We start from the raw sequence: 12075 nt of genomic DNA, 5'->3' as shown, positions 1-12075 counted from the left end.
TGGAAAATTTAGGTCGATCTGATGAGATTGCTTATCAGTTTGCATTGGCCTTAATGGAAATCTGATGGCAAAAAAATGCCATCAGATCGAATTTCAATAGATTTCAAACTGAAATCTATTGGAATTCTTTCCTGGTAAAAAATGTTCTAAAAACGCATCAGATAGATCATCAGATGCATTTCTTATCTATCTGCTGCCAATCTGACGAGTGTATGGGCACCTTAAGACTGGCTCTTGTACTCTGTACAGCTATTTGCTCATGCAGCAAATTGGGGAGTTTCCAGGCTATCTATATTTTACAAGCACAGATTTCAGGCTTGCAGAGAAAAGAAATGTAGGCTTTTGGTAACTTACAATTCGTTAATAGTAAATTACAAGAAATATTCAATGTCAAATGAAATGAAATGTCATCGAATAATCATTTAAAGTGCACCTTATCTGAATTATTGGTAATTCCTCTGCCCCTAACCCCAGTAGATAGCCTTCAGTTGTTGGACGAGACAGGTGCTCACTAACCTCTGCTGAGGAATCCCCCTGATAAAATCAAGCATACTGCTAATTTTAGTGCCGTATAACTATAAAGTTAATCTGTAATGATCAAATGAACTGAGAGAACACACAAACATACATACTTGTTTAAACCGGTCACACGCTCGGTAGCTCCATTTGGAATCAGTTCTATTGTTTGTTTTTCCCATGTAAGCTGCAAGTAAATATCATTAGTTCAGGATTTAATCAGATATTAGATGTATAGAAAATAATATACTTTTTAAAAATTTTTTTTACTGTTTTAGCTTTTCAGAGACAAATGCACCCAGAGTCCATCTATTCCTTGCATTTAGAATGCAGCTGTAAAATATGAGTATGCAGCGCTGTGATGAATCCCTTAATAAGATTACATCCGTGATGTCATGGAAGACCAAATAAGCTGAGTAGGCCAAAAGGTTAGATGTGCAGGTATTTGCTACCACTAAAATAACTTATGCTTACTGCAGAGACTATATTGAATATTCAAACATCACACAAAACCTTGAAAATAAGTTATAATAATCAATTTGCAGAGAAAAATATAAAGTGTGTATGTAGATTAAACTGGCATATGAGAAGAAGCTAGGATTGACTATACTGTACCTTGAACAGCCTTAAAAGGAACCTGACGTGAGAGTGATATGGAGGCTGATATATTTATTGGATTTTATAATACCAGTTGCCTGGCTGTCACCATGATCCTATGTCTCTGATACTTTAAGCCATGGACTCAAAACAAGCATGCCGGACAGATGTGGCTGACAAAAATCTGACAAATTACATGCTTGTTTCGAATGTGATTCAGACTGTACTGCAGCCAAATAGATCAGCAGGACTGCCAGGACTACCTTCAGGAGCCCTGTAAGGTAGTTCTCTGTCTCAAAGGTCCTCATAAACGTAAAAAGCTGATCTTTCATCAGCAACAGTTAAAGGACAATTATCATGAAAAATTTTAACATTTAAAGAGAGTCTGGAGCCTCTCAAAAACCCTGTTTTTACTTCACAGTCCTTTTTAGAATTAATGCCCTAGCTAAAACACTGCATCCCTGCGGCTGAACACTCAATTAAAACCCCAAAAATCCCAGAGCAAAAATGTTGCTGCCCGGGGGAGGCAGAGCTTTGGGCTGTAGCTCTACCTCCAGTCCAATCAATGTGCACTGATTACCAACTCTCCCCGCCCCTCTCAGTGAAAGAAGACAGAGGGGCGGGGAGAGGTGGCAATCAGCCCTGATTGACGCGAGTAGAGGCAGAGCTACTGCCCAAAGCTCTGCCTCTACCTGAAAGGAGCCCCAAATCTTCCTCTGGGGATTTCGGGGGAATTAATTGAGAGTTCAGCCGCGGGGATGCGGTGTTTCAGATAGGTCGTTAATTCTAAAAAGGACTGTGAAGTAAAAACAGTGTTTTGGGGAGGCTTGTATATATAAATGTACATTTCTCCCAGAGTAAAATGCATTCTAAATTACTTTTTTTTTACTACATTGCTGCTTATAGTAGGCAGTGAAAATCTAACAGATTTAGGACTAGCGCATCTCCTCATGCAGGATTCTCATTTATTTACAAAAGCACTTATTGAGCTGCAGTAGCTCAGTCCAGTAGTAAGCAAATGAGTTGGGAAGATGGCTGAATCATTTTATAAGCCCAATCTACACGATACGATTCGATTACGATTCTATTTACGATCCGATTAAATCCGACATGTCCGATCGGGATACGATTCAATTCGATTTGCCATAGCCAATCAGAGAGCCATCTGGCCGAGTGAGGGCAGTGCTGGCGTGTCAGACACGCGTGTGTGTTCTTCTCAGCCCCGGTTCAAGCAGGGCAGGAGACAGAGGTTTGGGCACGCCCACCCGCGGACCTGATTGGTCATGGCAGCCTGCTTGTCAGGTTGCCATGACAACCCCCCGGGACACTACACGATCAGCCAGACGGCTGATTCTTCCCCTCAGGCGGTGGCTGGAACTAATTTCATGGCTGGAAAATGTACAGGGAGATGTGTACAGTAACTACAGGAACAGCTTACCATACAGGTTAGTTGCTGAGCAAGGATTTAGCATTTTGCAGCATGATTTATGCAATGCATTTGTATGAAGCAAAATATGTATGTCAATGAAGGGGGAGGTTCCTTTTTTTTATGCCTGGTGATTGATCACAGTTCTGATATATATGTGTGTTTGTACCTTGCATCACTTGTATGTCTGCACTTTATCTGATGAAGGGGACCCGCCGTGGCCCTGAAACAATTGTCATGTTGTGCATACAATAAAACTTGCTGGTGTGCCAGCAGAACTTGAATCACACCTATCTATACTGGGAACACACATGCCTGACTATCTATACTGGGAATACCTATGCCTGGCTATCTATACTGGCTGCACCTAAAAAAGGTAAATTGCTTGGGCCCGAAGGGGGGTTTCCACGCCGGTCCTCAAATGGTTAAAGGAAACCTGAAAGGAAAAGGGAAAAACAATTTATACATACCTGGGATTCCTCCAGCCTCCTTCAGGCTGATCGCTCCCTTGTTGTCCTCTCTGGCCACCTGGACCCATTAATTCCGCCAATTGTGGTGCACTGCTCATGCGCGGCTAGGCCACATGCATGCGCCCCATCACACTCCCGGCCATGGGAGTACGTGCGGCTGGACTGCACCTGCGCTGACGGTAACAGACTGGCAGACTTTCCGGGCCGCCTATCGAAGAATCGAGGCAGCCCGGGAAGACAGCGAGGGACTGATTAGCCTGAAGGGGGCTGGTGGAAGCCCCGGGTATGTATACATTTTTTTCTTTCGTTTCAGTTACACTTTAACAGTGAAATAAGTGGTCATATATTTCTCTATAATGTACCCCACTCACCTCCAGCCCTTACAGCTTGTTCCATTAACCTCCCTGGCGTTCAATTTCCTTAGGATTTCTGTGCAAAAAGTGATAAAATTAATTTTTATAACTTTTTTTTCCCTGTAACTTGCCAAAATGTGTCAAGCAAGGGTCTAGTATACAGTGCAGGAGAGTATTGATGTGTATGCATGTTTATACTGTTCACAGCATGTTTTGTATGGACGGATAATCTGTCAATACCGCTAGGGAGTTAATGGAAGACCTGTAATTGTATTTTATGTGAGTGAAAATCTATAAAACACAACTGGGTTGTGTCCTGGCACCAGAAATACATCATTATGCTTTCCACACAGTAAAAATCAATTAGGAGAATGGAGGATCCCTTATCTCTAGTCTGTGTAGATGTTTTTCATTAGATAATACCTATTACCCACTTACAGTAAAATATAGTTCAAGGTGCTCCACGTCCGCATCTTTAGCATGTAGAATGATCTGCAAACAGCTACAAAATGTAAAAGAAAAGTTATAACACATCTACCTCCAAAATATGTTACATTAGGTCTAAAAATCTTCATAAATGTTTCAAGCAGATTTTTAGTTGTAATACGGTACCATAAATTTAGAAGATAAGATGTGCTCAGCATTGTACTGCAGTCCCATTTACAGAAAAGGTTGGCATTGTGTAAAATTGAATAGAATAAAATGAAAAAAAAAAGTAAAAGCAGAATAAAATAAATCCATAAAAATTGTGCAAATGATACAAAAACAACATAGCAAGGGTTAAAATTGCACAACAATAAATGTTTAGAATGAGAGGGCATGTTTAATTGATAAAGAGAGGAGGCTCCTCTCGAAACGTTGTCTTAGCTTGCCCTATATGCTGTAATGACACTGATGCCTTAATAAAAGATCTTGAATACAACTGAAGACGGTGTTGGGTCGTTTTTCTTCATACTTCCATTGCGGTTCCTTGAGGCAGAGGGACAATGACCAAAGCACGTCACACTTAGATGGTTGGGTGCTGCCTACTACTGTTTCTTTCCAACAATAAATGTATATTCAGAGCCCATTTCCACCGCAAATGTTTCAATGCCTGCATTTTTCCCTTCACAATGATGCTAGCACTATAATGTAAACCTCAGTGTGGTGTTTCCCTTAGGGAAATGCAATTTTTACACTAATACAATGCCTGCTGCAGCGTTTCAGTGTTTGTATAAAGTCAATAAGAGCACAGAAAAATTGCATACAAAATGTGGTTATATTCCATTTCCTTGCAATTTCCTTGGTTTAATGTTCTGTTCCTAGCCAGCATTAATGAGAATTGCATACACAAATGCATTGGCAAATTTAAAGATGACACAAAAAGTAGTAGTGGAAACATGCCCTCATTTTGAATTAGTAGCAGCAACACATTTCAGAGAAATCGGGATGCAGGAGCATGTTTACCATTGTGCTGCTGTTATACTCTAGTCTATATTCGATAGGATCCTGTCTTGCTCTCTAATTCAATTCCCAGGTGCCCTCATTAGAAGGCTAGTCTCATGGGACAGCTCCCTGTGCACTGATGCCCCATTTAGACTACCCTCGGTGCAATACGGTGCCATGTAGAAAATGCATACAGGCGTAGTTATTATCAAGCAGCAGGGATGGGCGATCCCATTAACTTCTATCGAATAAGGCAGTGCTACCACCTTACTCTGCTGCGGACTGCAGTGGTGCCAAACACTGATGCAGGAGTAAACAATGATGGGTTAAGCCAGTTGTTCCAGGGACAACTGTAATTTCTTCTATTTTTTTTCAAACAGATTTAGCCCACTTTCTGTATACTTTTCATACGAAAGCAAAACAAAAATGTCTGGGTTTTAACATTTTATAATGTTGTCTTTGGGGGGTGGCTAAGAAGGCTGTATGTAGCTATTCCACCATTTTCCACAAATACTCTGATAATTTATAGTCATATCACTATTAGGTTGTTGTCTTGTTGATTGTTCTGATGGTAAACATAAAAAATGCCTTGGGTCCAGCTTTAATTTGTATTTTCGATAGACTGGGGAAGAGTATAATCTACTATACTCTGCTTCACACTCTAGCACCCACATCCTACCACTGCACCTCATTTATTCCTTTTCTGTGGAATAAGTTGTGTGATTCCACTGGGATCAGGATCCTAGTAAAACCATGTCTGGACAGTGATCGCATTTGTCTTCTGTTACAAGTTTCAGTCACTGCTATAGGCACATCCTGTACAGCTAGGTCAAGATTCATCGGTGGCATGGTAAGTGTGTATGAAAAATGTCTTATCCTGCATTGTATGGAGTGCCAAGTCCATTCTCTCCTTGTCCTGTATCTCGTGTTGTAAGCCCTGTGTATGACATGTGGCTTGCCGGAATACAGCCAGTAATATAATATTCTCCGCTGCAGTTCAGGTGTAGGAGGGTTGCCTTAGCAACATATCAATGCTTCAGCTTGGCTTTGAGTAAAGCTCTGCAAGTATCAGCCAAAGAAGGTTTCCATTATTATGGCATTTTTTTTCACTATCTGGGTGTTGTATTTTATCGGTATAAACTGTGTATTTCCAGATGTGCCTTAATGGAAAAGTATGTCTGGACATTTATGTTGCTATGAGAGATTTACAGTGAATCTAGTTGATCAGCTGGGGCCTTGTGCAAAGCCTGTGTTTCATAAATGACTTTTTACAACCACACACATCTGCATATGAGTAAATAACACAGCAAAGACAATGGCCTCTGACACTGACCCCAGCCCCCGCAAATGGCCATTGAGGAGAAAGCTGAGAGGAAGCTGGTTTGTCTGGTTTGGTCAACAATGGTCCATGGGATTAACTACAAGTTCCTTCCCCCCAGCTGCTAAGGGCAGGAACTATTGATGATGTATGACACAGAGGAGGAGTCTCTATACCTGTGGTATCCCAAATAAAAGACAATGTTTGGGAATCTCTCTCTCTCTTGGAATGCTGACATGGACGGTGAGATAGAAAGGGGCTCAGCTAATGAAAGCGTGTGACTGAGCATAGGGTATATAGAGCCATTATGTGAGTCACATCGTTTGTATGCTATAACTTGTACATATGTAAATCTGTAAATAAACCCCTTTTATTTAACCCCTTTGAAACGACCTCAAGTGTCTGGTCATTAACATAGAAATAAGTTAACATAAGCTAGAGTACATTCTACATTTGGCACCCCAGATAGCGTGTGGATAATTAGTAAATCCACATAGAACCCCATAACAGAAATTACTCTAGCTATTAGTTCCAGAGAGCGTACAATTACGAGGAAGGACCTAACGGAAGACTCCAGCGTGGAACCTGGACGCGATGCAAGCATTCGAGAGGCGATAAGGTATTTTGTTTCTGTTATATCATTGCATGTATGTATTTTGGTTGCAGCTTGTGATGTTTAGTTGTATGTATGACGAGTTAACTGCTAGGAAAATAGTTTGTTGAAAGCATATAGGTATGCTATAGGAAACAATAGGTTTCAGGAATTGTGTGGATTGAATATGAATGGTCTGTGAGAGGCAGTAAAAGCTTCATCTCCTGTTGTTGCTGTATTTGTGTATATAGTTTGGTCAGCCATTGTGAGTGTAGATCACATAATCTGAAGGCAGTTAGAAGTGAATGTGAGTGTATTATGAGGACAATAGCTTTTGTGTTGGTCATTGAAGCTTGTGTACAGTGTGGTGAAAATGGAGCTTGCACAGAAGTATGTTAGGGACAAGGCCACGGTTGATGTGAATACATCTGCAAATGAATCCCAGGAGCAACAGTTTGCTTCATTGGTAGAAAAATGTGAGAAATGTAATAATGGATTGCAGCAGACATATTTTGGAAAGAAAGTACAGAAGATAAAGCTTGCAAATGAAATTTCGATTTTACTTAGGATGAGGGTCATATCAGAGCAGAGAGCGAGAGATTGGGCTGCAGACAGACAGCAAATCAGAAAGGACCTGGATAAGTTTAAAGATAATTTGGTGGTTATGGCAGATTCATCGAGAGCTGATTTGCAGGCGTTAAAATTAGAGGCAGATGATTGGAAGGAAAGGAATAGTGAATTGGAGAAACAAATAGAACAGCACAAGGTCAAATGCGCCTCAAATGAAACCTTAATTCACTTACTCAATGATAAATTAACCCAGATGCAAGAGCTGGTTGCCTCTTTAAAAAGAGAACTGTTACATACCAACTCATTGTTGATACAGAAGGAGATTTACATATTATCAGTATGTGAACAAAAAGCAAAAACTTGTGATTCTGCAAATGTCTGCACTATTACTGATGACAGTACCTGCAGTGGGGTACAACTAGCAGATGTGTCCAGCCCTACTGTGCTAACAATTCAGGACAAACTGCGCTTATGTCAGATTCTGGGCGATTTTGATTCCCTAGAATCGCCTGTGAGGTTGTCTAGTCAATTTGAGGCAGTGGTATGTCAGTACAGTCTAAATGATGAAGATGCATGTGCACTTTTACGGGCCTGGTTGCCGGGGCCCTTAGCCACTCGCATAGTTCTGGAAAATGGTGGTTGTGTAGCAGATGCAGGAGGTAGGAGACAGGAAGTACAGCGTGTATTGGGAAGCCGTGATGAAAGAGGCGTGCAAGCGTTGGCAAGCATGAGGTTCATGAATGGAATGGATCCTGTGATATTTTGTCATGAGTACATGTCACTGTATAGAGTGGTCCATAATTGCCAAGATGTATCAGCTGATGATGGGGAGTTGTTATATTCCATGGCGAATAAATGTATGGTGAGCCACCCAGTTAAACTTGCTCTTAAAAATGCCATCACGTGTCAACAATTCATTAATATACTGAGGGATTGTTGTGAGGAGGGAAATGAGGGAGAGACATCCAATGTATCTGTGGCATATAAAGGTACACAGAGAAAAAATTTCCGATGTTACCGATGTCATAGATCTGGCCACATAAAACGATATTGCAGAAACCACAAAGTTAAGAATAGACACACCAGCAATATCTCCAATTGTGTAAGCACCGTCTCCCCTCACGATCATGAAAAACATGAGAACTTTGGTGCATTTCAGGGCCCAGATAAACTGGAAAATGGAATCGGAAATCATGGCCAGCAAGCGAAACCTAAACAATATTCTAGTTGTGCATACGGTTCCAGTGCACAGCAAGGACATTGGCCAAACATTCCAATTTATGCCCCGCTAGCCAGTATGCCATATTGGCTAATCTGTAGTTTGTCAAACATTGCAATTCCTTTTTTCTTGGGATATATGTCAGACTGTTCAAAAATTAATGTGTAATAATGTGTGGTAAATGGAATACACTCTGTTGTCTCAACAGGTTTGCAGTATAGGGGTAGACTAACAGATTGTGAAGTAACAATGGTGTCTTAAGGTGAGGATATTAACATAATTATGCTTTGTTTTTCAGATATCTCAGAAAGGAAAAATGTATGTGGTTTAAAAAAAAGTCAAGCCATCTAACATTTGATTATGTTGTATTCATGTATTGTGTTTTTGTTTCTCTCCTCTTCAGCCAAGGGCATCTACATGGAATTTGGTTTAGGATCAGGGTGCACCCACTCTAAATTATAGAGGTTAACAATTAGTCTGCAGAAAATACCATGAGCTCATGAGTTAAAATCCTAATTGTTTGCAAACAATTAAACAATAGAAGGTTTAATGAGTGAAACTGAAGTAAAGGTGGTTAACAGTTAACTTGTACTGTATTGTTGTTGTTTCTTGTATTTCTTGTTTCTATGGACACAGATGGCCCACCCAATACTGAAGACAATGAACTCCAAAGGATATCAGCATCTTTGTGTCAATGTACTAATTGTACAGACCTGTGTGTAACTAACTTATGTGTGTGTCCTGAAAGGCCTGTACGTTTCTGTGTTTGTTTGTTGGTTGGATTAGTAACAACCAAAGAGTTGTAGTTTTTTTTTTCTCTCTCCCTGTTCAGTTTTTGAATAATTTTATCATTTATTTTCGCAATACATTTTTTGCTTTTCGGTTGTGGGGATTTTTGTTGCCCCATACACCATTTTTTATTTTGTTTTAATTTTTTCACTTTTGTGTTTTTTTTTTACATAGAAGTATTGAGAAAGTGGTACCTACGCTTTGAGGTACCAAAGGGGGGGATTATATACACGATATTGAAGGCATGAGCAAACACAGCTATGAATGCTGTTGGCCTATTTATACTGTATATTCATAAAGAGTACTCAAAGGCAATTTTACGGTTACGAATAAACCTCTTAAGTTTATAATTTGATCTACAAGTGAAGGAAAGTAATGGTAAGGGTTGCCAATACACTCATCGATTTTCTCAGTTATTTCCTTGCAGATTCAGCTGCTAGGAATCGATTCCCCAAATGTCAGATCAATTTTGGCGATTGAATAAATCGATCGGACAGGTTGGAAAGTTAAAAACAATCAGGAGCAACAACTTTGGCAAATTAATGGCCAATAACCTTGCACTGCATTGGGCAACTCTGCAATACGATCGATTAGTAATAGATTCCAGGCTGGAATCTATTGGGAATTGATGTGCAGTGGTTGGTAGGAATCGAGTTATTCTGAATCGATTATTTTCCTAAAGGAATTGATCGTTTTGGAACATTGGATGGAAATCTGTAGGTGTATGGCCAACTGACAGCATTATTTAAGATGAAAGATTTTGTTCTCTTGTAGGACGTAGTGTCATATGTTATATTTTCCTGAGAGCTCTTGCACACTACATGCAATTCCGATTGGCAATTTTGGACGCGATTTTACGTGCGATTGTGAGTTGCAATTTTGAGTCGGTACTGCATGCTGAGTTTTTTCTTATGCGTTTTTCTGCGTATGTCGACAGTGCCCAGTGAAAATCGGAATTGCAAATCAGATTGGCAGTGTGCAGGGGGCCGCAGAGATATTAACATGCAGCAGTAGTGGAGATATTCATTTTCTTTTATTGGGATTTATAAGGAAAGGGGGATGGTTTCTACACTAAAATGCCTTCCCAAAAAGTCCTCTCCCAGGTTGGAGGGCTACAGAGAGTATTCTCATTGTTATGTAAAGGGTGGTATAGATTCATTGACACAGGTAAATTGTAGAAGGACTCATCAAAGGAAGTGAATGGGTATTTGGCCCACAGGGATGGGGGAAGTCTACAACCAAAAAGAACGTATGCAAATTCACACAGTTGAATGGTTAACAAGAGTAGCCAGAGCTTCAAAGAAGCCCCTGGAAATGACCACCAACAATGGTTTATTATTAAATAGCTGGGCATCACCATCCATTCTTGTTTTGTTAGAAGATAAATGTAACTTTGAAGGTGGATAAGCCTGAACAGCAGGCGTATTCTTTGTGTGTAAAACCTTTATCCAGTTAATTTAATAATCAGGCCCACCCTTTCAGTATACAGTAGGGGTGGGTAACCTCTGGTAATTTAATGTCTGGACACCAATGATATAGAATCAAGGTACTGATAATTGATTAGAAGTTAAGCTTTTTTGTTTCATCTATATATATTTTGTGCCCAATCCACTAAGTACAAGACAATGTAGGTAATGTAATGTAAATGTGTTTTGCAGCAAGATTAGTCGAGTACTGACTTAATTACATGAATACCGCATGACCTACAATGGTACAATAAATAGTTTTCTTCTATTATATTTTCATGTGCACAACCTACCTACACAAACAAACGCATTGAGATATATATTTGGTTGCAATGGATAATCCATGGGTATGATGTGTCTTTGTCATAAAGGTATACATTGATGGCAATAAACTTGCAGAACAAACTAAGGTTCACATGATAAGATATTGCGATCTGATAAATCCAGGTGATACATATATGGTATGATGCTGGATATTCACCCTTACAATTAATGTCATGTCAATGTACCGATTAGGTGTGAGTGGGAATGAATGTTGGGTTCCTGGTCATTGGCCCCTGCATAGCGAGGATGGTCTTTCCACAGGAGAAATGATTCCCAATAACCTTGGACTGTGTCACACTGCCGGGGATAACTGTTATTTGATACAGCCCAGCGGTGGCTTGCGTCCAGCAAGAACTGTTTTGCGACTCAATGTAGCTGTGCGGAGCATACAGAAGCTATCCGCTGAAGGGCACATGTTCCGGATCCCAGCCATGAGGGTGTGTCCATTAGGCACAACAGGAGGGAATGTTGTATTTTATCGGTATAAACTGTGTATTTCCAGATGTGCCTTAATGGAAAAGTATGTCTGGACATTTATGTTGCTATGAGAGATTTACAGTGAATCTAGTTGATCAGCTGGGGCCTTGTGCAAAGCCTGTGTTTCATAAATGACTTTTTACAACCACACACATCTGCATATGAGTAAATAACACAGCAAAGACAATGGCCTCTGACACTGACCCCAGCCCCCGCAAATGGCCATTGAGGAGAAAGCTGAGAGGAAGCTGGTTTGTCTGGTTTGGTCAACAATGGTCCATGGGATTAACTACAAGTTCCTTCCCCCCAGCTGCTAAGGGCAGGAACTATTGATGATGTATGACACAGAGGAGGAGTCTCTATACCTGTGGTATCCCAAATAAAAGACAATGTTTGGGAATCTCTCTCTCTCTTGGAATGCTGACATGGACGGTGAGATAGAAAGGGGCTCAGCTAATGAAAGCGTGTGACTGAGCATAGGGTATATAGAGCCATTATGTGAGTCACATCGTTTGTATGCTATAACTTGTACA

The 12075-nt window shown here is 40.4% G+C and overlaps 1 protein-coding gene across 4 annotated transcripts in view; it reads right to left on the bottom strand.

Annotated features, from left to right (window-relative positions):
• Positions 1-12075, bottom strand: part of HERC6 (HECT and RLD domain containing E3 ubiquitin protein ligase family member 6) — a 93763-nt gene that overhangs the window by 12443 nt on the left and 69245 nt on the right. For 2 of the 4 annotated variants that reach the window (XM_068233167.1, XM_068233175.1), the window contains exons 19-20: positions 3801-3864; positions 633-703 (exon numbers count right to left, since the gene is read on the bottom strand). In XM_068233167.1, coding sequence (XP_068089268.1) covers positions 633-703; positions 3801-3864 — 135 coding nt within the window. Of the gene's footprint in view, positions 1-433; positions 535-632; positions 704-3380; positions 3439-3800; positions 3865-12075 lie in introns of those variants that run through there. The other 2 variants (XM_068233182.1, XM_068233188.1) reach the window with 2 other exon arrangements.

This window comes from Hyperolius riggenbachi, chromosome 1 (assembly GCF_040937935.1).
Source record: "Hyperolius riggenbachi isolate aHypRig1 chromosome 1, aHypRig1.pri, whole genome shotgun sequence".
NCBI lineage: Eukaryota > Metazoa > Chordata > Amphibia > Anura > Hyperoliidae > Hyperolius > Hyperolius riggenbachi.
The sequence above is the reverse complement of the archived record's forward strand: the minus strand, read 5'-3'. Positions and strand labels throughout refer to the sequence as shown.